This window comes from Triticum aestivum, chromosome 1D (genome assembly GCF_018294505.1).
Source record: "Triticum aestivum cultivar Chinese Spring chromosome 1D, IWGSC CS RefSeq v2.1, whole genome shotgun sequence".
NCBI classification, from domain to species: domain Eukaryota; kingdom Viridiplantae; phylum Streptophyta; class Magnoliopsida; order Poales; family Poaceae; genus Triticum; species Triticum aestivum.
The window spans coordinates 5,881,403-5,908,351 of record NC_057796.1 but is presented as its reverse complement, the minus strand read 5'-3'; the positions used below and the strand labels follow the sequence as shown (position 1 = coordinate 5,908,351).

The following is a 26,949-nucleotide window of genomic DNA, read 5'->3' as shown; positions in this document are numbered from 1 at the left end:
CTAGCTAAAAAGCATCTATTTGACGCAAGGCATGTCAAATATGAAATCCGCAATTAAGGGACTAGTTGGACACTGGACCTATATCGCCCATACTGATTTCTATTACGGCTCGCCTTGGCGGTATTTGGGCGGGCTCAATACTGTAGCTGCACGCGATAATTTTTGCCCTGTATTTTATGGGGGGTTTCATGTTTTGCGTCACTTTTCTTAAGGTTTTAATCAGTTTTCTTATGATTTTTCTTATTTGATTTCCTTTTTTCTTCTGATTTATTTGCGTTTCACACATTTTTTTCTTTTTCATTACTTTTTCTTACTTTCGACAAAGGTATGATTTTTCATACATATTGTATATGTTTTGTATACATTAGGACTATTTTTTACACGTTAACTTTTTTAAAAATCTATGTTTTTTATGTCAAAGTTTTTTCACCTTCTACATTTTTCGGAGGCATCTAAAACATTGTTATATACGTTTACATTTTTAGATGCATGATTAAAAAAATTTGAAATAGTTGTATTGAACTCTGTTTCTGAATAAATGTTAAGCAATTTTTAAGTACATGTTGACACATGTTTTTGATTTGATATGAAAGTTTTTTTAACCATGCAAACATTTTTTTAATAATGCATAAATATATTTTAAAATTTTCACAAATATTTTGTTCGAAACAAATGAACATTATTTAAGTTGTATAAAACATTTTTAAAACGTCGTGCAACATTTTTTCGAAACATTTGAACATTTTTGAAACGTAAAATGTTCTTTTTTAGTTGTATAGACATTTTAAAAAGTTGAGCGAAAAAAATTTAGACTGCGTTTACATTTTAGAAATGTGATGAACACTTAAAAATCAAACCAAATTTCCCCTCATAATATATGTATTTTATATGAAAATTTAAACAGAAAACAATGTGCAATGAATATTTTATTACCTTTTAGAGTGACATCGACACGACGTTACCACAAGGTTACTGGGCCGAACCACTAGAAGCTCCATGTAGGTGAAGCGAGACATAGACTCACCCCTAGTTGGATTGCTTCCTCGCAACCTGGGTTGGATGAACCGCCTCTCACTCTCCTAACAAATATAATTTCTAAAAAAAACTCCTGACAACTATATGTGTTGACTACAACTTACAACTGATGCATTTTTTAAATCATTTTCATTGCATGTCATAGAAATTACAACCCTCTCGGATACTCATGACGTTAGCTTTTAGCAAAACAAACGATGTGATAATTTACCGTCCCATTTTAGCGGCAGTAGTGTACACAACGTTTTGGTTGTAGGAACTTCCTAGAAGATTCATGACTATTTTTTTACCAGTTTGGCAACCTTCTGGAAAGATCAAGTCTGGTTTTTTCTATATACTTTTTTATTTATTTTTCTTTATGGTTTCACTTCTAAAAATTATTTGGAAACATAAAAAAATGTTCACTATTTCATAAAAACCCATTTTTTTAATGTTAACAATTTCTAAAATGCTCGTCTTTTCTTAAAGAAAGAGTACGTTTTTAAAAAAATCAGAAATTTTCCAAAGAACTATGTACATTTTTTAAAGGGAAAAGTCTAAAATAAACCTTGAACTTGTACACGAAAGCTAAAAACCTTGAACTTTGAATCCTTGAAATCAGCACACCGAACTATATGATTCCGGTCTATTTTAAACCTTGAGTGCATTCCCAGACAAGAATTGTTGATATGTAGGTGAAACCCGGGATTTCTGACCACAGGCGGACTGTACTGGGCAGGCCCACTAGGCGAATTTAAAATCTGCCGCTGGACGGCACTGGACCAGCCCACCAGGTAAACTTAAAAATACCAAAACAATGGAGATGTTGTCAGGAATCGTAGTTTCATTGTCAAAAAAAAAGGAATCGTAGTTTCAACCTCGCGTTACTGACCTTGTCAGGATAGCCACTCTACCTCGTAGCTGTTTTTCTTTTGAGAATCACTACCTCGTAGTTGTTCATGATAAAAGAGAAGCGCGAAAATATTTAACAACAAACAGTAGTGTCGAGATTTGAAAAGATTTCTGAAATTTTTAGATATATTTTCTTGAAAATTGTCAACAATTTTGAAATCCGAACATTTTTTGGAATTATGTGGAATACACAAGCAAATTTTGAAAACGTGTACCATTTTGAAATCCCCTACGATTTTTAAAGTGCGAACACTTTTATAAAAGGAATAATTTCGGAAGCTGAACAAAATATGAAAGTGCGAACAGTTTTGTGAAAATTTGTTCCCATTTTTAAAGAGTTAGAAAGTGTTCGCACATTAAAATTTTATTCAGATTTCAGAATTTGTTCACATTTTTACAAAGAAATGTTTCTGTTTCAAAAAAATCTCGTCTTGGAAAATTCTTCGCACTTATTTGTTTAGGTTTCAAAAATTTGTTTGCTTTTCTAAAGGTGTTCGCACGTCAAAAAATGTTCGGGGATTTAAAAAATGGTTCGTGTTTTCAAAATTTCTTTGTGTTCCTTTTTTGCTTTTAAGAACATTTCAAAATTGTTGACCATTTCCAAGAAAATGTTCCGAAATTAAATGTTTCAAATCTCGGCCCCGCAGTGTCTTATTAAATATGTTCGCGCTTCCAAATTACAACAAAATTTATTAGCTAGGATGGTTGGCGGTATGAGCTTGGAAGCAGCAGGTCCCAAGTTCAAATCTTTGTTCACGATTTATTTTGTCTTGGGTATTTTTAAGTCGCGCGATATACTCAAAAGAAAAAGATGCTTCGCGCCTGATGGGCTGGCCCAGCCATAGCCTTACCAGCCACGTCGACAATCCCCTTGAAAAGACGCTTAAGGTTTAAAATAGACCAGGATCTTATAGTTCGGTGTGCTGATTTCAGAGATTCAAAGTTCAGGGTCTTATTTAGCTTCCGTCTACAAACTTAAGGTTTATTTTAGACTTTTTCCTTTTTTAAAATATCCTGTTTTTTCCACAATTAAAAAAATGATTGTGTGTTATAAAATGTTTGTGGTTCATACAATGTTCATGTTTTATAAAATATTCACACTTTCAAAAACTATTCATGTTTTTTTTCAACCAAAACTTTCAAAAAACAAAATTTCTTGTTTTTTTCATTGGAATGTACACTTTTTTTTATAAAACAAAAAAAAAATCTAGTTGCAACAACAATGGCTCAGTCTTTGGATCGGGGCCATCCACCCAATCTCCAGCGATAGAGGGAGCTATACGTGCGAGGAGAAATATTTCTAATTGGTTTTGTTTGGTTTTGGTTTTGTTTGCTGCACCGTTGTTTCTGCATTTCTAATTGGAGAAATATTTGACTCATTTCTTCCTACTTATTGGTGTAGGAGCCCAGAAAACGATTGGCAATGCAGGAGGATTATTCAGTGACTGCTGCTCTCTAATTTGATTATATATATAGTAAGGTGGCATAATGGGTATATATTGTTATTCCACAACTTCCTCCACAGAACATACGCTATTTCTCAATCCTGCCAGACTTGATACTGCAGGTGCGATTAGTCATTAGTGTGTTTTCAGCTCTGTATATTATATGGGCCCAGTCTAATATATTGTACTCCCTCCGTCCCAAAATATAAGAGCGTTATTTACACTACACTAGTGTCAAAAACGTTCTTATATTTTGGGACGGAGGGAATATATGATTGGCGAGTGGATTCCTTTCGCTGGCTGCTCGTGAATTTGAACAGGCCTATTACGCGCTAAAAGTCTCAATACAAAAATTATATGAGCAAAGTTAATATATCGTAATATTGGTATGTGGATAAAAAATATAGGATTTATAAACTTCATCTGTTTAAACAATTTTAACTACTGCCAATATTGGTATTGATCGCAGGGAAATGAATCTTCGATTGTACATTCGATGAGTCTTAACATGTAGTAGTCGTGTAACTGATTTGCATCTTCGTAGGTTTTTAGGTTTATGAGTTTTTCCGGCGATTTTAATTTTAGCCACATTTTGGACTTTGACAACTTGCCACAAAATACATATTTTTTTCATCAGATCAAGATAGCAAAGCATGTATGTTTCAAACTTTTCCTGTTTAAATTACATTATGCTTATTTTTTTAGTGTTTAGGTAGATAACAACACACCCCACCAAAAAAGATAACGATACTGATGTTTACTTAATTTTCTTTGTAAGATAAACATGGTTCTGTTTTTCTTCTTTTTTTGCGAGTAAGATAAACATGGTTCTTTTGTAAGTCAACCTTATAAGTGTTATTCTCGAGACGAGTGAGCTCCCACTCGAAGTTACCTTGAACTAACTCAGTGAGCAACATCTACTGCGCCCACTTGGAAGCTCTCCATAACGGTAGCACAACATCTTCTCCTTTTTATGCGCCCACTTGGAAGCTCTATCCGCGTCGGTCTTGTAGCCCCGACAGCCCCCGTCACAAAGGGCTCCGTCAGCGGCACGTCAGCGGAAGCCAGTGCAGTCACCACTTCCATAGCCTGCCCAGATAGCTCCTGCGCCTGACCAGAAGCATCGACCTCCGAGGATGCCGTCGGATCCACCACAGTAGGCGGTGGAGGCTGGCGGTAACGGTTCCTACCACCGCGACCACCACGATGACCTCGGTACCGCCTCGCTGCCTATAATCAGGGCCAGACGCCCCCTCGACAAAACCTCCCGGAGGGCCGTAGAAAGGTCGTTCAGCTGACCCATCACTCTGCCATGCGTAGCCACGCCTGCCACCCGCAGACGATGAGCCACGATGTTGTCTGTCCCCATAAGCATTGTATCCATCATCACCCCACTTTCCTCGGGGTGGACCATTACCGCCGCGATTAGCCGGCGCCCGAGCTGCATCCGCACCTCCCTCGCCTGCCACAGGTTGCGCGGAATCTGCGCTGGCACAGCACGCTTCTGAGGCGGCCTAACGACGTAATGTGGCAGAGGCGCGGCTTGCGGCTGCTGCCCCGGCACCGAAGCCTGCTTGCGAGGTGCAACCACGGCCGCACCGGGGGTCGGCGGTCTTTGCGGAGTAGTACCGCGCCCCAAAGCAGCTGTAGACGTCATCGAAACAGCCGGCGCCGGTGGCCTGAGGCCTTGACCGCCACGCCCAGCGGCCGGCACCGCCCCCGCAGCCAGCGCGGGTGGTGGCCCTGGCGGAGTGCCGCGTCCAGCAGCCAGCGTGGGCCTCGGCCCCGGCGGCGCGGCTAAATATAAATAAACAAATGTAGCTCTCACTAATTCCCAGAAGTAGAGTCAAAGGGGATATTACCTTAGTTCCCCCCCCCTCGCGTCGCCCCTGCTAGGGCGACTCGGGGGCCCTAAACCCTAGCTCCGTCGCCTCCCCTTTCTTCTCCCCTCCTCCTCGCCGCCGCTGGGCAAGCCCGAGGCGTCGCCGAGGAAGGTGGCGGCGGGGCCCTGGCGCCCCTGCCTCTGCTGCGGGGGGGCCGTGTTCCCCAGGGCGGCGCCCCTGGTCGGAGAGGTGTCACCGGCCCGACGACAGGCGGTGGCGCGGGCGTGGGCCGGCGATCCTGGCCGTGTGGATGGCGGGTGCCCCGGTGGACGGGAGCCCCGGCAGCGGCTGCTGTGGCTCGCGGTGGCGCCAGATCTGGCCGCCCCTGCCCCCCCTGTTTCGAGAGTTCCGCCCCGGCCAGATCTGTCCGGCTTCTTTGCGGGCCCCCGGATCTTGCGTCGTTGGGTGGTGGTGGCGGGGATTCGAAGACCGGGAGAAATTCCAGGCCGGCCTCGTCGGTCTTGGCGGCGGCGACGCTCGTGGCGTCGTTCCCCTCCCTGGAGGCGCCGTTCAGGTCAGATCCGACGCCCCCCATCCCTCTAGTCTCCCGGGTGAAAACCTCAACTCTGTTGGGCGGCGGCGGCGCCCTCGGCGTCGTGTCCTTCCTGAAGGCGCCGTTTGGGGGAGCTAGGTGGGCAGTGGGCTTCTCGGCGATGTGGTGGGTGTGCAGCGGCGGCAGTAGCTGGTCTTCTTTGTCGGCGGCGAGTTCTATTCTGTGGCTCAACGCCAACTGCACCAACAACGTCATGAAGCTTGGATAACACCTTGGAGAGATCAAAGAGGACCGCTTTAGCGTTCTTGGCCTTCGTCGGCATATCAACGAAGTGCGGCGCCTCCTTGGGGGGGAGGCGGGTGTTGGCGTGTTGCAGCGTCACATGAAAGGAGAGTTTGACATCCTAAGACAATGGAGTATATGTAGGTCTTCTATATATACATCTCGTCTTTGTTAGCTCTTTTTAGGATAAATAAATAAATTTTGAGCATGGGATATGTGTTGGGCAGGTCATTCAAGATCTGTTTACCATGTCTTATTAATCATGTTTTCGTAGCCACAAAACAAAGTGAAGAGAAATATTGTGTTCTTGTTGTTGAGATCACACTAAAAGAATGTCGAGAAGTTTCTAAATGAGTGAGTAGTTGAACGGCAATCGGATTTACAAGTAGGTTACTCTTGCATGATCCAAATAAGCCATCCCTCAAGCAGTACACGAACTTAATATGCATGCATGGTATGCTATGTGTATCATCACTTGACTAGGAAGATAGTGCAGAGAGTAGTCCAAATCTGTTGCATCATGATATATGTGTAATCATTTTACTCCGGTTATCCTAAAAGAAGTGTGTAATTGGAACCGACCGACACATTTTAATTAAGATTCCAGCTCCCTTTCAAGAACAGCATATCATCCATGCTACAGTGTTAAGCTAGGCATTTTAGCAAGTGATCAGTACACTGCAGAATCTCTGGCCAGCAACTCAATCGAAATGAAAAAGATGCTTTCATGGTGTGAAGTTCCTGAACGATTAGTAAAAAAATGTACAAATCCTCTCAGTAAAAGAAGTCACTAACAAGAATGACACGAAATCCAAACTTGGAAGTTAACTAGTTTTTTTTTTTTTTGAAATCTATTGGCACTTCATTGCATAACTGAAAAAGTTAACTAGTTGATTACATCTGTAAATGGAACGACATGAGTTTATCATTCTCCCTTGGCATAAAAAGATTACATCTTCTACCATGGTGTAAATGTATAATCAAGACAACTATTGCGAGTATACCTATTTACACAAGGCCACACATAACTATAAGTGAAATCCAAGTTGTCGCTACAAATGTTATCTCGCTGGAAATACAGATGAGCATTTCCAAAAGAAAATCCGTGGAGTTCTACAGCTCATGCCAGTAACATCATCTATACATCGGATGAACTCCTTAGAAAGCTAAGCCCAAGTCCAGGTAGCTTCCACCTCATGCTTCCTTCACTCGAGGGCAACGCCTTGTGGTTGTCCTGGAATGCAACTAGAGCCAATTAAAATCATCATCCAAAGCAGCAAAACCAACTTGATTTGTGTAAACAGAGTGCATCGATAAAAGGGGTCATTGTTTGCAATGTTCGGAAACTGAAACCAGACCTGGCTTTCGTCCTCGCTAGGCTCGGCTACTGATGCGACCGTTTGAAGAGATACAAGAGGAGACTGCGGCAACTGCAGGAAAGTAACATGCAGCAAGAAACGCATAAATTAGATTCCCGGTGGCAAGAGCTGGAAAGGCAGAGCCTTTTTTTTTACCAAAAATACTTTTAATACGAAAAGAAAGGTTAGTCTTATTTACAATTTTGATCTTTTGCTCTGATGAGGATCCTAGAGCTGGAAGGAACGATGAGACCTGAAAATTGAAAATGTCTCTTCAGGGTAAGAATGTAGAAGGAACGGTAGCTGATGCAGACCCATTATTAGCAAATCATGTAAGCAACATGCATGCCCCTCAGGTATTGCATAAGCTAGGCCGACTTGCCTGGCGAATATTGGGATTCTGGCCATGTTCCAGTTGTTGGCTGAACCCAACCAACGCTTCTGTCGCACGGACAGTGCGATCCTAATAGAGGTTTGAAAGTAGATAATTTCAGGAACATGTAAAGAAAAACCGGTGTGTGGGGGGGTTAGGGTTTAGGGTTAGGGTGTATAATGGACATGTACTTACCTGGGTGTCCTCGATACCGGACAGCCTTGACCCCTGCGTATTCAAGATAAATACATGTTTCAGAGTGATATGTAGCTCCATTAAGCAAGGTATACATGTTTCGGTACAAGGCACCTACCCATATTTCAACAGTACGGCTGACTTCTTGGAGCTCCTTCTGAAAGGCGCTCAGATCCACATGGATCACTGCGACCTACAAGACAGTAAATTTAGCACAAAATCAAAATGAAATAAATAAGAAATAAAGCCAACAAAATAAGTCAAAGATAGAAGAGCCCAGATTCCAAATGAAGAAATGAAAACTCGAAAAGGATCATTCTGATTCTCAGAGAATGAGGGGCAAGGGGATTGGTACCGAGAGAGATTTCTTCTTATTACAAGAAGACGTGTTTGATCTGCATTTGTTTGGTAAACAATCTTCTTCTTTGATCATATAATAAATGGGAAGTGTTCAATTAGAACATGAAAGCGTGACTTAGTTGGTCTTAGTTAGTCTTCGGGGTGGAGTGAAAGAAGGGCGGAGACTCTTGAACAAAATAAAGGATCCCTTCGAAAGAATTGACCGAGGAGCCGTTTGAGGTGAAAATCTCATGTACGGTTCTTTAGAGGTATCGTTGTTTTGTTTCGCTATCTAAAAGTACCAGAAAAGGAAATATTTATGCAGCAGAATGTTCCAACCTCATCCCTTGTCCCTTCGATAATTTCTTGTGTTTCGTCTAGATTAGCATCGACCCGGTCGATCCTCCCGGAAAGATGTTTCTTAGTAACCTGAAATGGACGTAAATGTTCTTCATGTAAGATAAAAAGGTCAAGATGGATGTATAGCATGGTTCGGCACAACAGCGATGTGTAATATCAGTAAAAAAAAAAAAGACCTTACCTGTACTGTATTTGAAACACCATCTAACTGTTTTCCCACGACATCGCAGGCATCGGCTAGACCCCGCTTCGTCACCCACATCATGTCAGAAATCTTCCAACCCTGTAAACTTATGCGTGAACTTTAGATACTGGCACGGTGACTAATAAGTAATTCTGGATATGACTTCAAAAGCAGAATGACCTGCAACTAGAACATAATCTAGGATATATAGTATTACAGCCTCGGTGTTGCGTGATCTTGGATCGCCTAAAAGAATGAGAGTTTACCTTCCACCTGACGTATGCGTAGCCGATAAGCCCAGCAACAACAATTGCTGACATGGTATACGAACCGGACCCTACAAAAAAAGAAGGTAAGATATGACAATATTAATTCACATATTAAATATGTGCCAGATATAAGAATTCACATATTCAGGTAAGAACTGTACAAACTAGAGGGCCAAAATCATATAATGAAACAATTGATCGAATCCAACATAAGACATTTGCATAATCAATTTGGTTGAGAATCGAGACAAGAAAACAAGCGAGCACTGACCTGATGTGTCGGAGATAACCGTAACATTCTCGTCTCTGCGGCGTACGGCTCGCTGTATCTCATCCCTGATACTGTCGAGCTGAAAATGTTTAGCAGAGTCAAGCACCGCCATTCTAGATCTAGAGTCTGTCAAACCAATTAATTTGGCCGACACGGAAAACTATCAAACACATCCACAACAAACCTGAGACGCCAACTGATCGCTGCTGCCGTCTCTGCCGTGCTTTCCATTGTTCTTCACAAACTACAGGAGGAGACAAACAAAGTTACAAAATTGTCACGCGGCGTGTATACAATCGAATGAATCAAACTGATCAAGAATAAAGGCACGGAGGCAAGGTAAGCGATGAAAGTAGCTAGCTAATTACATGGGCAAGCGTGTCCCCGATGATAGGGACTTTCTTGGCGTCGCCTCCCGTAAGAATAGTGCTGAGATATCCTGCCAACAGACCGAGAAGAAACAAAGTTTTTGCAATCCGTTAGCATGCTTTGCACAAGAACCTGCGGCGTTCCCCTAAAGGCTAATGGCAGATTGTTCAAGAACAGAGGCTGCAATTCTCAATCAAAGTGGGGAAAAAGGCTGCAAAGCTTTGCTTGAAGCCATCAAAGCAAACTAGGAACGAAAGTGATCCGTTAATCCGTATGTATGTATCCACCCAGCGAGTAGGCAAGCTAAACCCTAAGCAGGAAGCTAGATGTAAGCTAAACCCCAGCATGAGCAGCACATCAGATAGATTCAAAAGGACGCCACAGTCGCCGGCGGCGGCGAGAGCCGAGAGCACCATAGATCGATGCATGGTAGATAGATGTGGACCGAAGCCGAGGGGTGATGAGCACGGGAACTCACCGGAGCCGAGCACGACGGCGATGTTGGCGAGCGCCATGGCGCCCAAGCCAAGCCGGGCAACGGGACCTCACCGGAGCGAGCACCGGAGCTAGCAGGCGGCCCTCGACGGCGACGGCGAGATCGGGCGCGCACGTACGGCCGGCGGTGGGCGACTCCGCTCCCTGCTGGTTTATTATTCTCTCGCCGTACGTACGTGTCTGTGTCGTCTGGCGGCGGTTAAAACCAACGAACGAATAAACGGAAGCAGAATCTCGTTGGATTTAGTTTCTTTCGTTCACTCATTCAATCACACGAGACTCTTTTTCCCTCGGGATTTTCCCTGGCCGTTGGGTTTTAGATGGACGGACGCGCGCGATCCGACGGGCAAAGCGGTAAATTCCATAAGCCCTTAACTTTTTTGTTTCGACAACTATTCGTGTGCCCTAAACTTAAATTATTTATTTTACAACTATTCAGGTGGATGGCCATTTGGCAAATCGGCTTTCGATTGAATTAACCAAATTCAACCATCGTCCGATCAAAAGACCGAACTGACGGGGAGAGAGAGGGACGGGCAACATATTTCAACGACTGACCAGAGGACCCTGCCTCCAACAGGTACTACTGCTCCCTCCGCTGCAAAACTGAGGTCAATCAAACATAGAAAAGCCTGATTCTGAGGGGCAAAAACAATACGCCTTATATTTTGAAGCGGAGGCAATATCATATCATAATTTCCAGACACCGCAGCTACGATTCACACAAACAAAAAGCATCATCAACTCCAAGCTCCATCCATGCCATGAATGAAAATGCTCCATCTAACTAACAGCACCCATTATTATCAAATACAAACCGAACCCATGGTCCTGGGAGAGGCAGGCAGTAGCTAGTTTCAAAGTTAAGGGCGTGCTTGTTTATGATGATCCTGGGGTGGAGGAGCTTGCGGAGGCGGCCTCCTCCTTCTTCTTCAGGTCCTCAAACTTGTCGATGGTGACCTGCAGCTCGTCGGTGCTGCCCACCGCCCACATGGTGTAGTAGTACACCCCGAAGACGAACCCCGTCAGCCCGCCCGCCACCACCACGTTCTTCGTCTTGGGCGCCAGGCTGCCGAACCCTGCCATCGACGACGACTACGGTTGTGCTGCTGCTGCAGGACAGAAATGTGGAAAATGTTACATCTAGTTACCAATCCAAGGTGCGGGACATGAAAAATGGTCCTCTGGCAAACTCAAGAGACGAGTGACTGGTTCTATACTAATATCAAATTCAAGGCAGGGCACAGATGTGAAAATATGTTATATACAATTAGGCACCACTTGAAAATACAGTCTTTACACTTTCAAACTGGGCATTGCGGGGGCAGTTTGAAGATGTAGAGATTTGTGTTATACTACAATCTGACTCCCCTCTCGTTCTTATGCAGTCTGGCATTCAGCAGCTTTGCGACAACTGACGATTACTGTCACACCAACAAGAAACATAGGGGTCAATGGCGAGTAGCCTCCCGATCTGAACGAAATATTGTCTGTACATCACAGCACGACCTACTGAGGCTTCGTTCGGCCATACAAAGCACTCTAGGAAGCACTAGAACATCGGGCCTGAGCAATCATCTATGTCTCACAAGGCCTGTCTATCTGGTGCTGGGACTTGTCGGAGACAATGATGCACTGATCCCAGAAACAGAGACACAGGGAGATCCATTCAAGCTAAAACCGTTGGAAACAAGAAGACTGCTGTTGCAAAACTATTCTCTACGGATATGTGTGAGACATGTTGGGTGATTTATTTTAAGAAAAAAAATGCAACAGTTTACACCCTGCTTAATTCCATTGTTTTCTTTGCCTGAGCTGAGTGCAGAAAAGGGAGCTCCCTTCCGATGCAACACATGTAACTTGAAAAGGAAAAAACCTATATACAACGCTCTGCACGGGTGTTTGAAAGACACGCAACGCAATTTATTTCTCTTGGCAGTGCTTACTGGGATTCTGATACAGCCAGCGTACTGAAATTAAGTTGTGCTAGTACTATCCAGAGGTTACAAGATTCATAATAGTACTAGGTGGAATTCTTCCATGGCTGTTTAGTGTCTGTACTCTGTGCAGAACAGGACTAGATCCTTGGGCTGAAATCCCATGGATTTATATTATTCACATCGGCCGAGCCTTGGCCTTGCACAGTCCCCCCACACCCCACCCCACCCCACCCCACCGTCAACGATTTCAGGGTCATCAAATGTTCAGCCCAATTTACTTCCCCCCTTCCCTTGCTATGGAGTGCAAGCTGCTACATGGATCATCAGTTAACTATGTATGTGCTGTACTGGTTGCAGTTGGATCATAAGACCACAAATATATCATCTATCAACTGAAACCTTCATTCCCGCCGTCAAAAATCTCCAAGCGACCAACCGTGGAGCTCGGCGACGGCAGACGGGCAGAGGGATTCCTACGCCATAAGGGATCGAGGCTCGGGGTGCGGAAGGATCCTCTCCACGGGCAAGCGCTTGCCCCTGGTTCTGCCTTGAGCTCCCTCGCTCCTGATGCAAGAAGGGGTGAATCGGGGCGGAGAGGAGAGGGCGTACCTGACCGTCGGACGGACGAATCGGAGCGTGAGGGCTGCGGCTGGGGGAGATGCGGCGGCGACGGCTGACGGCGACGACGACGGCGGCAGGGCAGGGCAGGGCAGGAGGAGAAGGGTTGGAATGGAGGAGCAGGGAAGGGGAAAACCGGTCGGTCTTGGTAGGTGCTCTGGGCTGGGCTGGGCTGGGCCTCGGCCGTCGTAGTGGGCTCGGGTGGCACCCCCAACTTCTTCCTCCTCTCGTTTCGGCCCACTGCCTAAAATAAAACGAAATAGCTCCAGGAAAACGATATTGGACATGAAGTTTCTGATCCGGGGCTCAAATGCATCCCTGTGAACAGTAAATAAAAAAGAATGGCAATTTCTTTTAAAAAACAACTGAACATTTTTCGCAACAAATATTGAACGTTGCACACAGACGCGGATTTCTGCGAATAAAACAAATATTTGTAATGCTCTGGGAATAGAACAAAATCAATCCTCCAAAAAAGACTGCTTTTTAAAAAGCATTTTGGCGCGTTGATGTTTTGCCCTTTTTTTTCAAATCGTTAGGAAGGATCCTTCGTCGCGAGAATATTTGTAATTCAACAATGTTTGCTGCCATAAAATTTCAGATTTTTTATATTTTAATGTTCATCGGCGAGTGCATTTGAGTTCAGGAGTAGAAGAGTGCTTTCGAAAATTTTCCATGAAATCAATAGTTTCGGTGTGCCCTTCTCTCTCTCTCTCCAAAAATATTATGGGATGCCATTCCAACGCTTCTGGTGATAACAAGTGGCATATGCTCCATTCGTCATCACTAGAGAGCTTTGATGCGGGTTTTTTTTTCTACAACAGGAAATGAAATATCTTTTGAACCGTGCATCCAAATTGCAGACTGCTTTCACCATGCATTGCCAACTAGTGCATACTCTCAGAGCACACATGTGCTTCCTTTTAACTAGTGTTTCACCAGGGCTACAGTACACGCTACAGATGCATGGCCAGAAAATATTATGAAAAGTAAAAAACCAAGAAAATCATAAACCAGGGAAAAGCAACAACCAAAGAGCGTGTCAAAGGACGGAGGGAGTAGGACATATGAGTGGCAAGTTAATCATGATAACTTTCAACATGATGGATTTACAGTTTTACACTAGCAAAGGCACACAAGATCTGAATCAGCTTCAGATAGATGCACTGAATAAAAATATGCAGCTCAACGCATGCGTGTTTCTGAAGACGGAGCAGCAGCTACAGACACTAGAAAGCAAATATCAGCAGCAGCAGCAGCAGCTATACAAATCATGAAAAATTTGGGCCCTCCAGGCAAAAAAAGCAAACAGCCAAGTTAAACTCTGCCATAATTCTGCAAAACTGGACTTGACACGCACTGCTGCAAGGTAATGTACTGACTGACTGAATACCACCAGGGTTCATTCGGTCCAGAGGCATTCCTAGTATCGAGTATGAATGGCAAATCAATCAATCATGCTAACTTTCAACATATGTAATGGTTTTACACCAACAGAAATTACACTGATCTGAATCAGCTAATTCGGATAAACTGAATAAACTACTGTATATGTATGCAGCTCATCCCATGCATGCTTGTGATGGCCGAACAGCAGCTACAGAAACTGGAACTAAATATATGCACATCATCATTTTGTTCCCTCCCAGTTAGATTAACCAGACAGAGCAAATTATCAATCACAAGGAACATGCCTAAACAAGTTAATGTCAAAATGCCAGGAAGGAATGCAAACTGGGCGCAGGCAGGTCCAAACATCACCTGTTATTATTAATACATAATAATAAAGTCAAAGTGCTGCGGCGGAAACCGTTTTTGCAAAACAAAAAAACAAGCATGATAATCCTCAGCTTTGTCATCCATAGCCACATAAAGATGCGGTACCTTTCCCTCGGAGCAACAAGCTGCTTCCATGAAGACCGTCAGTCCCGGGACAGCTGAGCCTTTGGCTTCTTCGGCACGGTCCGATACCCAGCCTTGGTGGGCTTCCCCCAGGGCGACACCGACGGCCTGCCGCCCTTGGTGCGCCCCTCGCCTCCTCCATGGGGATGATCCACCGGGTTCATCGCGACACCACGGACAACCGGGCGCCTGCCCAGCCACCGGCTGTGCCCCGCCTTCCTCAGCTTCCGTGCACCATGGGTGGGGTTGGAGACGATGCCGATGGTGGCTCGGCACCGGGAGTCGATCAGCTTCTCGACGCCCGACGGCAGCCGCACAAGGCACTGCGTGGCCGACTCCTTGACCACCTTGGCGTAGGCTCCAGCGGCCCGGACGAGCTTCGCCCCCTGGCCATGACGCAGTTCGATGCTGTGCACCCATGTTCCCATGCGGATGTCGGACAACGGCATGCAGTTTCCCACCTTGGAATTGAGGTCCAGTAGATCGGCTGGCATGAGCGGTGCTGCTGCAGGAACCGCCGCATCCTTTGCTTGATCATCAGTGCCCTCTTCGCCTTCTTGGCTGGCTTTGCGGAACAGCTCTTGGAACCGAAGGATGGAATTGGCATTGTGGGCAGGCCGCATCAAGGAGCCGGTCGTGGAGGGTTTGGAGGAGTCGCTGTTCACCACCATGCTGCCCGGTTCCATTTGATGGCTGGCTATTATGTAATTGACAGGTGCACGCTCGGCCTTGTATGCTGGATCCTTCTGTGGTACCCCTTCGATCCATCGGAGAAGAGCGATCCGAGAAGAACGGTTAGGGTCATACTCAATCCTTTCCACAATGCCAACCGAGCAAGTGTTCCTTTTGAGGTCAATGTCCCTAAGCGATCGCTTGGATCCACCCCCTCGGTGAAAAGAAGTGATTCGCCCAGAAGAGTTCCTCCCGGCGGTGACGGTCTTGCCGGTCAAGGCCTTGGCCAAGGTCTTGAACTTCTGCATCTGCAGATAAGAATAGCCAAAGAGATGGTAAGCTTCAAGGACTAGAGATAAAACAGCATGTATTAGCAGCAAGTAGATAAGCCCTAAAAGGATGAACGAACTAACCACAAAGAATCAACAGAAAGTGGCGACATACATTTATATCGATCTTAAGACCACAGGTGACAAACACCTAGCTTTATAGTGATCAAAAGGAAACATTGTGATCACGTTATTCCATCTGATCCAGAGCAAAAGATCAAGCAGCTTACGTTTAAATCCAAACCAGGCACAAGCTAGTACTAAATTCGATTATGGCCCAAACCACTCAGACTGGCAGCAAAATTCACAAGACAAGTTCCAAACTATTATTTTTCTTATTCAGCAAAACTCGGATTAGCAGGAAGAGAAACACTACAATATAATTGCCCAATTGAGTAGAAAAAACATTTAGCTCCCTTCAATCTGAGTCCAGAGAACTTATCATAATTCAGTCTCAACAGAAAAGCTCGGGTACAATTAAGAACTAAGCAGAAGTACAGAAATTGGATATCAAGTGAAGTAAGAATAAAAGAAAAGAAACTCATTTACATGCGGAATTTGGCCTGGGCAGCATCAATTTTTCAAGCACAGAAGGTTTGGTGAGGGGTTAATGACTCCAGCAGGTTTTCATAAGTAAGAAAAAGAAAAGGGAAAAAAATACAGCTATGAACAGGTAGACATCAAAACATCCCCAATACATGATGGTATCAAATTAAACGGAGGACACAGATGTGAAATATAAGAGCGTTTAGATCACTACTTAGTGATCTAAACGCTCTTATATTTCTTTAGTACTATGTTACAAAGGCACCACTTCACAATACAGTCTATGTGCAATTTCGACCTGGGCATTACAGGGACAGTTTGGAAATATAGAGATTAAAGCATGCAGTGTTTGTATCTTTCTCCAGCCTGATTACCCCTGGCGTCAATACAATTTCACACCCATTTGCAGCAATTCAGATATAAAATACAAATTTACTAGCAAGTAGCCTTTCCGGCTGAAACAAATATTGTTTAGAACCTACTGAGATGATTTTCAGCTATACAAAAAAACTCTAACAAGAATTCGAGTATCGAACCCGAACAATCAGCTGCCTCTCAAGGTCTGCACAAATTCTTGTGAGCAATTTCAGGGTGCTAGGCGGGTCCGGAGAAAGAAAAAATCAAGCTAAACCGCATGGAAATGAGAACACACTGTTTCAGAGCTTCGCTTGGGCCATGTGTTGGGTGAGCTTTTCAACGCAAAATGCAGCAAGCGAGGCCCAGCTTGATTTTCTCAACTTCGAAACGGAAACCTAAATGCATCGCTAGCTAATGGTGGAAGCATTTCAGAGACACGTGATGCAGTTTCTTTTCTCATAGCATAGCTTATTTGCATCGTGACATATAACTGAATAAAGCCCTAAGGGAAGTATTAGCAGCACGTAGATAAGCTTCCATAGATCAAGTCATCAAGCCCTAAAGGACGAACCAACTAACCACAAAGAATCAACAAAACAGAGCGACATACATTTCTATCGATCTTAAGACCACAGGTGACGAACACCTAGCCTTTGCTGATGAAAAAGAGACATCATGATCATGTTACTCCATCTGATCCAGAGCAAAAGATCAAGCAGCTTAGGTTTGAATCCAAACTAGACACAAGCTAGTACTAAATTCGATTATGGCCCAAACCAATAAGATTGGCGGCAAAATTCATAAGAGAAGTTACAAACTTCTAGTTTTCTTATTCAGCAACATACAGATTGGCAGGACGAGGAACACTACAATATAATTGCCCAAATTACACTAGAGAAAACATTTAACTCCCTACAATTAAGAGCTAAGCAGAAGTAGAGAAACTGGATATCTAGTAAAGTAAGACTAGAAGAAAAGAAAACCATTTACTTGTGGAATTCGAGCTGGGCAGCATTAGGTCAAGCACAAAGGGTTAGGTCAGGGGTTAATTGTTCCACCAGGTTTTCACAAGAGAAAAAGAAGAGGAAAAAAAAACTCAGCAACGCTACAGCTACGAACAGGTCGACACCAAAGACATGACCAGGAGATTTGTTGATCACCCCCCAAGTTGGTTCCTTGCTATGTATGTTCTCAAACAAAAAGACACCTAGACTACTTCATTGCTACGTTCCAAAGCACACACATAAGATTGACAAGAATAAAATGAGTTGAACAACATTGACATAACCGAGTTCACACATCACACAGGGAGCTCGGAGTAGAAATAATATAAGGTTCTAAAGGAGGAGTTGGTTCATTCATGACAGCAAATAAAATGAGTTGTATAGCAAAATCTGAGCTCACAGGTCACAGACAAGCTGGCAATTCGCTTAATTTCTTCTGCTTTGTTTTGCTGGAGACTTGTAACAGACAGGACAAGAAGCCCAGGACGCCGTCGGCTTTCCGGATCCATCACACCCCTCAACAACGTGGATCCAGGGCAGACCCCCTCAAAATCAAGCATACGCGCCTGGTATCTTGAGGGCGTGGTAGAGGGCAGAATGCGCATCTGGTAGCGCGCGCGCGCTTGCGTGCGGCCGTCGGTGGCCCGGGAGGTGGCGCGGGGAGGGAGAAGACAAGAGCGGAGCGGAGGGGAGGAGAGGAGGAGGTACCTGGCTGCCGGACGGAGGGATCGGAGCAGCGGCGGCGGCGCGAGGAGTAGGAGCAGGAGGAGGAGAAAGCAGGCGCAAGGGAAGCCCCGTGGTGCGAGTGCGACTGTGTGTCGTGTGGTGGGCTGGGCCTCCTCGTTCTATGGTAGTGGGCTTCGGCTTCGGCGGCGTCCCGACCTCTTTCTTTCTCCCTCTCTCGTTCTGGCCCGTCTACTGCCGAAATAAAACCCAAATTTCCATTCGGATCTCAAGAAAAAAAAACATTCGAAGAAAAAAAAGAGAGAGTTGTAGCTTTGCACTCATGGAGTCATGGGTTGTTGAGTTGGATTTTGTGTGTGTCTTGGACCACATGCGCGAATTTATTTACAGAAAAAGCCACATGTGAAAATTATTGTCGTTGGCGCCAGGCGACACATGCCGCGTGTCGCGATGTGAGGCTGTGGTGGCGGGCCCTGCCGGCGTCGCACGTGGCGGCAAGTTGGGTTGCGCCGGTTTTCTTTGGTTGAGACTCGCTAGAACGGAACGGGCGGACTTGCTACCATCTGCAGCGGCGGCAGGTCGTGCCGATTGGTGGCTAAAATTGTTGTGGATGTACACGCCACGGACGTCCGGTATCAGGTCCGCACCGAGGCAGGCCAACCTTCGAGCTCGTCGGCGGCACCTACGTGCGTCATTTTCTTCTTGAAGGCGTCAACGCGGTCTTCTTTGTCCTCCGTGTTGTTCCGGGGCAAACCCTGATCCCTGGATCGGGCGATGTGGTGCTGTCGTGCGCTTCTTGAAGGCGTCGCCATGGAGTATATGGTGTGCCGTGTGCAGCTTCCTCCCTTGGCGGTGATTTGTTGACGGTTGAGGGTTCCGATGACTTCAAGTGGTGCCATTTCTTTCTACTTGTCGTTTGCTTGACGTTGTATGGGGTTGTGTAGCTGTTCTTGAACACCCTTAAGCTTGTATCTTGTCTTGAGTGTTTGTGGTGTGGTGTCGAGTTGTATAAGTCAGGTTATATGTTGGTCATTGCTTTATCTATAAATAAAGCAGGACGAGAGCCATTCTCCGAGTATGGACAATAGCAATCCTAATGCTAGCTTGTGTGATATATTCGGCACATGGATATTTGCTTCAACTGCTTTTATGTATTCCGTCTTAGGAGTAATGAGGAACCCGACAGGGATACGACTTTACTTTTTAGCACAGATGTATACACTCATACATACACATATATATTCACTCATACGAACGAACGCACGCACGCACACCTTATTACCTCTAAAAGCATCTACAAGGTACTGAGTCGACACATCATCTTTTGAGATTCACGAATAATAGAGATACGGGGTTGAGACGGCGATCTGGATGACACAACGGTCGTAGGAGTGCCAGTTGCAAGATCTAAGGAAAATAGTAAATCAAAAAATCAAACTTGATATTTGCCATTTCGCAGACAATTGATTGTTTACTGTGTCTATGTCTTCCAATGTCCCTTTAGTCCGTAATTTACTGAATCTTAAAAATATGGCTGATCAAATCTGTCTTCTTCTTCGACAGTATCACCGATTTGCTGACTAAACTAACCTCGTACACGAATTTACATCAGCAAAAACAGCCTTCACTAACATCTAAGCTATAAAACTTACTGTGTCACCTTCTAATTAATTACATATGGCATCTAGCTAGCCGTATAAAAATAAATTAATGTAGATGGGAAGAAAACAGAGAGCAAGCCAAGAAAATTTGAAGAACGCCACGTGCGCGGACAGACACCAGGCGCTCGATCGCCTCACGCCGGCCTTACCTCGCCAGCGCCAGCGGCGTCACCTCGGCGAGCGGCGTCGGCACGGGGCTGGGCAGAGGCGACGTCCGGCACACCGGGCACGTGGGCCGCTGCCGGAGCCACGGGTCGACGCACCCGCGGTGGAACAGGTGGCCGCAGTCCGGCAGCACCCGGACCACGTCGCTGTCCGCGTACCTCTCCAGGCACACGGCGCAGCACGCCGCCTGCTGCTCCTCTGACGCCGGCTTCCTCGCCTCCCTGTAGACAACCGCCGGGTACGCCTCCAGCGTCGCCGCGTCGATGCCGCCGAGCTCCACGTCGCCGTTGCCGCGGCGGGGCGGCGCCGGCGCCGGAATCCCGCGGGCGTCGGCCACCGGCATGGACGAGGCGCGGGCGCAGCAGAGGTAGACGGCGAAGGCGATGGTGGAGACGACGAGGAGGATGCCGACGGAGACGGCGAGCCCGTAGCCGAACCCGCCGACGCCGCTCGACCCGAACAGGCCGTGCGGGGCGCCGGACGAAGCCGGGTCACGGGTGCTCATCGCTCTTCGTGGATGCTGGCGTTGTCAACGGGGAGGAGCTTTTGCGTGGCGAGCTGAGCTCGAGGACCGGCGCAGGGCAGGTAGAAGGCGTGGAGACGCAGGGGACGACGTGGCGTGTCTAGTCAATGTCAGCGTAGCGTGGCTGGTTTGTTCATCGGCGTTTCGATTAATTTGACGTTTGTTTGCTTCTGGAAGTGCATCTTCGTCTACTTGGGCTTTTCTTAGTCAAATTTGATATTCCAGGGTGACATGAGATATAGCTACCCTGCCTAGCCAAAGTGAACCTGAAGCCCGCGTCCTCCTCCCCCTAGGGCGATTCGGGCGGCCAGAAACCTAGCCGCAAACTCCCTCCTCCCCTCCCTTTGCCGCCGCCGGAAGACGCCGCCGGGCTAAGCCCGGGGGCCGACGGCGGTGGCGGGGGATCTCCTCTCTCGCGCGTCTTCGGGGTGGGGCGAACCCCAAGGCGTGTGGTGGCGCGATCGATCTGGGATCTGCGGCGCGGCGGATGGCGGCAGGCGGCGGAAGGCCGGCCCGTCCTCGAACGGCGACGGCTTGGCGCGGCGGAGGCCAGGGCTGCGGGCGCTGCGGATGGCCCTTCGGGCGGCGGTCGTTGGCTGCGGTGGCGTGCATGCTGCCTTCAGATTGGCGACGGCGGCACCTCCGATCAGATCTGTTCTGACCGGTGCAGCCGGCGGTGGTGGTCATCTCTTCCGTCAGAGGTGGTCGGCCTGAGGCTGGGTGCTCGGATCTCGGGATCCGTCATCTCACACCAGCTGCGAGTCGGGGAGACGTAGTTGCCGGTGAAAACCGAGCCGACGGCGGACGATGGCGGCGTTCCACGTCGTTACCTTGATGAAGGCACCGTCATGTGACTACCGTTGACCCACTCGTATTGCTCCGAGGGAAACCCTAGGATCTGGTGTTCCAGGCCGGACGATGGCGGCACTGCGGTGTCGTTTCTCTCTTGGGAGCGTCGTTTTGTGGAGCAGCGCTGGATGTCAGAGGCAGGAGGTGGAGCGGCTTCGTCTTGCACGGAGCTTCGGTGGAGATGTCAAGTCATGCCTGGCCGACAGGTGCTACGCTTGGTCATGGCTGGTCGGCAGGTGCTACGCACGATAGATCCTCCAAGGGCTTCAAGCTGTGTCGGCTGGTGGTACGTGGCAGCATGGCGCTGAGGTGTATCAGTGACGCCGCGACGTGTACAGCTGTTTGCGCGCAGGGAGGAGGTGCCGTTGGGCGCCGTGGTGGCGTCGACGATAGCTAGACCGGGCAAGGTTGATGCATCAGTATAGTTCTGAAGATGGAGCGGTGGCAGTTGGCGGCGGCGGCGGCCTCTGAGAGCACGCCGGATCAGTGTGTGCCCCAGACCCAGCAAGTGGCTAGGTTGGGGTCTCATGTCTTATATGTTAGGCTTGGTTGCGATGTCTGTTTGGTATTAGGCCCAGACTATCTGCACCCCTTCATCAACTGGATAGGTGTAGTGCCAGTTTGTTGCTTAGACGGCGGCTTTAATCTTACTGTTGTATGACTTTGTAAAGTCTTGTGAGAATAATTAATAAAGTGACCGTATGCATCGCCCAGATGCAGAGGCCGGGGGTCATCCTCCTTTTCTAAAAAAAATGAGATGTGCGCAACATCTGGATTTGTAATCTTTGTCTGGAGAAATCGCTGGTTTTGTTTGCTTTCAAGTACCTATTACACCCTCCGTCTGGAAATATTTGTCGTCAAAATGGATAAAAAAGATGTATCTAAAATTATACTCCCTCCGTCCCAAAATTCTTGTCTTAGATTTGTGTAGATACGGATGAATCTAATACTAAAACGTGACTTGATACATCCGTATGTAGACAAATCTAAGACAAGAATTTTGGGACGGAGGGAGTATTAGTTCTAGATACATCCCTTTTTATTCATTTTGATGACAAATATTTCCGAACGGATGGAGTACTAAGGACCAACGCGACGGCTTTCGATTTTATTGACGTTTTATTGATTTGAGAGAAATTGAAAATCCCAATTTGCGTCTGCTGATCGTTCTCTGCCCTCGATCTCCGATCTAACAGCCACCAAGTCATCTTCCACCTTCAACCGTTCTTTTCCTCCCGGCACATCTTCTTCCAACCGCCTCATGGACGACCGGCCGAACCGCCGGCACCATCGCCCGTCCGCGCAGCCTCGCCGCCCTGCCCTCCTCGAAACATCCTCCCACCGACGTGCTGCCGCTGCCCCCGGTCATCACTCTAGCCCTGGCTTCGGCGAAGAATTTCCCAGCAAACTTGCCCCACCCACCCTAAGATAAACGATAACCTGCCGGTGAGCTCGTTCCTCCCTCCGGCTGTTCCTCCATTTCATCTGAAATCGACTTACCCAAATTTAAAAGTTAGACAGAGTCATGCAGCTACTGCGAATAAAGTTTCCTGGATCCACGTGGTTGGAAGTTTGTGAGCTGCAGCAACCAACATGCGTGCGTGCATGTGAGCATATGGAATTTTGTGGGCCTCTTGGCAGTACCCGGTCTCCCTTGCTTAATATAAGTTTTTCTAAAGATTTCACTACGGACTACATACGGAGTAAAATGAGTGAATACATACTCTAAAGTATGTCTGTATATAGTTCATAGTGAAATCTTTAAAAAGACATATATTTAGAAATGGAGGGAGCAGTATACACTTTATTTTACGAGAAATAAAATACTAGCGCCATCCGAAGAAACGCCATCTCGAACTCACTCTCTGCTGTAGCAGGACGTTAAAAAAGAAAAAGGAAAAAACAAATTTGCAACAGGACGCTGGCCAGCGAGGCGGCATGAGATGAATGCGAGCACGCAGGGAGCGTGAGCGGTCGCGGCTCGGCACACTTGAATGAATTTCAATTCAGTGCACTCGTGTGCATACTGCCAGCAGCCGTGCACCCTCAAAAGCACATTTGTCAAAATATAGATGTATCTAGACATGTTTTAATGTATAGGTACATTCATTTTTAACAAGTATTTTAGAACGGAGGGGATATTGTACTGTACTGTAGTCTCTTTGTTTCATAATTGTTTATTATCGTGGTTTTAGTTGAAATAGGAAGCAGGAAAGGGAGGTTCCAGGTAGGCAAAGGCAAGGGAAAGCATATATGGTGTCGTTGCAAATTATAAACCCATTAAGCTACACGTGAAGGGTGGGCAACCAGCTATATATGTCATGTGGCTGGCGCGGCAAGCTGGTTGGCCGATCTTTAAAAAAAATTAGATGAAGGCGTGGATTGTTTTTTAAATGCACTTGTTCTTTTTAGATGAGGGTGAGGACCTCTGATATTTTTTAAATGAAGGTTATGCACTTTTTTTAACTTCTTTTTTAGATGGATGTGAGAAATTTTTTTTGAAATGTTTTTTTAAACGGAGGCAGGGATTCTATGTTTTTTTTAAAATGAAAACATGCGGACAGAGTGGCGCCCCAACCATTAGTAGTAGTGTATTTGCCTGGTTCAGTTCGTTCGTCCTGATGAGTGACGATGAGAATATAGAGCATGCGTCCATGTGGACCGCACAAGTGCACACGGACACGGCTAGAGACGACACGGAGACGAGGCGACCTCACGCTCACGAGGGGTAAATAAAAGGTGAACCCGCTTCCCGCCACAAGGAAGAATACAATAGTCGCGGGTGCATGCATGCGCAGGTGAAAAAGCGCAGCGCACGTAGGAAACAAACAATGTACTGTAGTAGTAAGGGGGTGTTTGGTTCAGAATCCTAGAATTTTTTCTAATACCAAGGACTAATCGAAAAAGACTTTCTAGTAGAGTCTTTTTCTAGTCCCTGTAGAAAAAGTCCCTCCCGTTTGGTTTCTAGGGACTTTTTCTAGTCTCTGAAACTAAAAAGTCCCTGAACCAAACATCCCCTAAATCTTGAGGAATAATAAAGACAAGGGTGGAGCACGCTCTGTTTTTCGAGACTATTTACTGGATCGTTTTTTCTGCGCTTTAGGCCCCGCTTGGAACCACCCCACCCGTAGGTAAACACTCATGTTTCGCAGGTGCATGTATGGTTTCCATCTGAAAGAAAAACAACGTACTGAGGCTGTACATTTTACAGGTGTAGGAGCTTTCGTTTGGTGAACTTGGTCAATGAATAAATATAAAACCACATCATTGCTGGTTCTATTCCCAGGGGAAAATATCCTGTGCTCCGAACGATTCGGTGCTCCGGCTGCACCCAGCATAGCCCACACGTTAGATGCAAAATATGGGGACAGGATGGAACCGGGACGTCCCCTCCCTTCAGAATTTGCAAAGATCACCTCACCGTAACTACAAAATAGCCCAAAAGTTACTCCAATGTGCTGCCCCAGGTTAGAAACAGAACGAACACGAGATAGGGCGTCGCGTCGGATCTCCGGCGGCGAACCTCGCCGTGTGCTGCCTTGCGACCCCGCCGTGTCCCAATGTCCAGCAGATAAACCACCCCATCCCCGCGCCGCCGTTCTCCACCTCGGCGCCAACACCTCACCACGCCCGACGCCTAGCTCCGCCATTCGCGGACACCGGAGAAGGGAACTCCAGCCTTCAGGTATCCTTTTGGATGTATCAACCTTGTGTTTTGTTGTGTATTTTGCTTCTAATCCACCATCCCTATGTGATGAATGTGTTAGATGTAGCTAATCCTATATGATTTCTACTACAACTAGTACGCCTAGTTGAATCCGTTGGCGCTATGTAGTCATGTACACCTGCTACTCTGCTATACCTACCTTGGGTTGTAAATATTAGGCTGCAACTCTAGTTATGTGCATCATGGCAGATTTATATATTATCATGAGTGCCGTTCACAAAGCATTGATGATATTACTGTCGTACTATGAGCTATGAAATGCCGAGATGGCCGTTGATGCGTTGCCCTCTTATTTGAATGTTTGTGGTGTGCACTTCCTGTGGAACACATGTTTATCATTTCGGAAAATCCATGATATACTCTGCACTATCGAGCTGCAGTTGTACTGTACTTTATATCGCTTGGATGAAGCTTACTGCATTGTCATGAAACAACAGGCTATCGAGGTACATGATGTATATATTCTTTCTGTTCCAAAACTGGGGTGGCACATATTTTGGAGCATGATTGGAATGTCACAGTTATTCTGTACTCCCATGGGGGGCTTTTTGCAAATTTTGTAGGATGGGATGTTGGCATTCAATCCTGGACCTACATGTTTCATCCAAAAGCGCTGATACGCACGGTGCAGTCGGAGTACTCCATCGCTTTTTTTTTTTTGAGGTGAAGTACTCCATCGCTGGGAGTACAGGATATGTTCTCCTATTCCCAGACCCCAGCCCGGCGCGGCCCGCGTTCTCACCTAGTGCTGTCGGTACCACTCAAAAAAAAATCCAACTTGTATGTATCCGTCCGTGCAGGCGCAGCAATGGATGTCGTGCGGCTGGCTGGGATCACGTGCGTGTTTGACGCACGCAGGCAGGCAGAGCCAGAAGATGGCACGGGAGGGAGGTAAAACGCTCACCGAGAGGCAGAGCAGAGCGGGAATCCCAGGCGAGGCCGATGGCGCTAGCAGCTAGCAGCTAGAGCCAGCTGTGGTGGCGAGCACGCGGTTGCACAGTCCTTTTTACCGCGTCCTTGCTGCTGTAAAGTAAAAAAATCATCTTTGGTCGGCAGGCACAGTAAAAAACATTAATTAAAAACCTAGGGATATTTGTGGCGACCACGCGGTTTCGTAGGCTTTTGGGCCGCGTCCTTGCTGCGGTAAAGAAAAAAAATCATCTTGGGTCGACTGACACGGTAAAAAACAGCAGAGGCCTCCATTTAAGGAAGCAAACCCAAAAGCCTGCGGCCCTCTAACCCCCCTGAAAAGTAGGATCGCATGAGGCCATCAAGGGAGGCGACGAGGGTTCCCTTGTTAGTATGACTTGCTGCTGCTGTTCTTCTCCTTTCTCTGCGCTGATGCTGGTAGGAGATCTTGCTTTGTCCGGGCGGATGGCCCGACCGCGGTGCTGGACCGGTCGGATGACTCGGGTTCTCTTCCTTTCGGAAGGGATACTTTTCGCGGTACTCAAAGCCAAAGATGGCGACGGCTGTTGCAGGTGTGTTGGATTGATGTCCATGCTCTCTCAGTGCTGGTGTCAAAAAAGGAGGAAGCAGCGTGGCGGCAGTTGTACCGTGGTCGAAGATGATGACCTGCTCGCGACTGGTTGCAGATCCTTGTGCTGCAGGGGTCTTCTCTCAAGATTCAGGGCTTCGGAGATCTTTTTGTGTTATGGTTGTCTTAGAGTACTCTAGGTGTTGATGGTCCTTTGTGTTGCGTTTCAGTGTGTTTGTAAGGATCAACTTGT

The 26,949-nt window shown here is 46.6% G+C and overlaps 3 protein-coding genes and 1 long non-coding RNA gene across 4 annotated transcripts; all 4 read right to left on the bottom strand.

Annotated features, from left to right (window-relative positions):
• Nucleotides 1-6,946: 6,946 nt before the first annotated feature.
• On the bottom strand, nt 6,947-10,442 carry LOC123162159 (uncharacterized). Its single transcript, XM_044579953.1, has 13 exons — nt 10,226-10,442; nt 9,747-9,817; nt 9,563-9,622; nt 9,379-9,457; nt 9,105-9,175; nt 8,836-8,937; nt 8,634-8,723; nt 8,074-8,148; nt 7,956-7,988; nt 7,770-7,850; nt 7,587-7,640; nt 7,388-7,459; nt 6,947-7,263 (listed from the first exon to the last, which is right to left on the bottom strand). The coding sequence occupies exons 1-13, from the start codon at nt 10,260-10,262 to the stop codon at nt 7,168-7,170; spliced, it is 921 nt and encodes a 306-aa protein (XP_044435888.1). The 5' UTR covers nt 10,263-10,442; the 3' UTR covers nt 6,947-7,167.
• Nucleotides 10,443-10,881: 439 nt separating this feature from the next.
• On the bottom strand, nt 10,882-13,002 carry LOC123179814 (uncharacterized). The gene is made up of 2 exons (XR_006490595.1): nt 12,792-13,002; nt 10,882-11,354 (listed from the first exon to the last, which is right to left on the bottom strand). It is a non-coding gene; the product is annotated as an uncharacterized lncRNA (long non-coding RNA).
• Nucleotides 13,003-14,547: 1,545 nt separating this feature from the next.
• On the bottom strand, nt 14,548-18,475 carry LOC780602 (60S ribosomal protein L2, mitochondrial). The gene is made up of 2 exons (XM_044591705.1): nt 18,319-18,475; nt 14,548-15,682 (listed from the first exon to the last, which is right to left on the bottom strand). Exon 2 carries the CDS (start codon nt 15,680-15,682, stop codon nt 14,723-14,725), a length of 960 nt encoding a protein of 319 aa, XP_044447640.1. The 5' UTR covers nt 18,319-18,475; the 3' UTR covers nt 14,548-14,722.
• Nucleotides 18,476-19,773: 1,298 nt separating this feature from the next.
• Nucleotides 19,774-20,784, bottom strand: LOC123162148 (RING-H2 finger protein ATL70-like). The gene has a single exon (XM_044579943.1). The coding sequence runs from the start codon at nt 20,623-20,625 to the stop codon at nt 20,101-20,103; it is 525 nt and encodes a 174-aa protein (XP_044435878.1). The 5' UTR covers nt 20,626-20,784; the 3' UTR covers nt 19,774-20,100.
• Nucleotides 20,785-26,949: the final 6,165 nt, after the last annotated feature.

Coding starts and splice junctions, on each gene's coding strand:
- LOC123162159 (XM_044579953.1), bottom strand. CDS start 10,262: ATGGCGCTCGCCAACATCGCCGTCGTGCTCGGCTCCG. Junction 8,938..9,104: donor ACGCATACGTCAGGTGGAAG/GTAAACTCTCAT, acceptor ATAAGTTTACAG/GGTTGGAAGATTTCTGACAT. Junction 8,149..8,633: donor TCGAAGGGACAAGGGATGAG/GTTGGAACATTC, acceptor ACTGTCTTGTAG/GTCGCAGTGATCCATGTGGA.
- LOC780602 (XM_044591705.1), bottom strand. CDS start 15,682: ATGCAGAAGTTCAAGACCTTGGCCAAGGCCTTGACCGGCAAGACCGTC.
- LOC123162148 (XM_044579943.1), bottom strand. CDS start 20,625: ATGAGCACCCGTGACCCGGCTTCGTCCGGCGCCCCGCACGGCCTGTTC.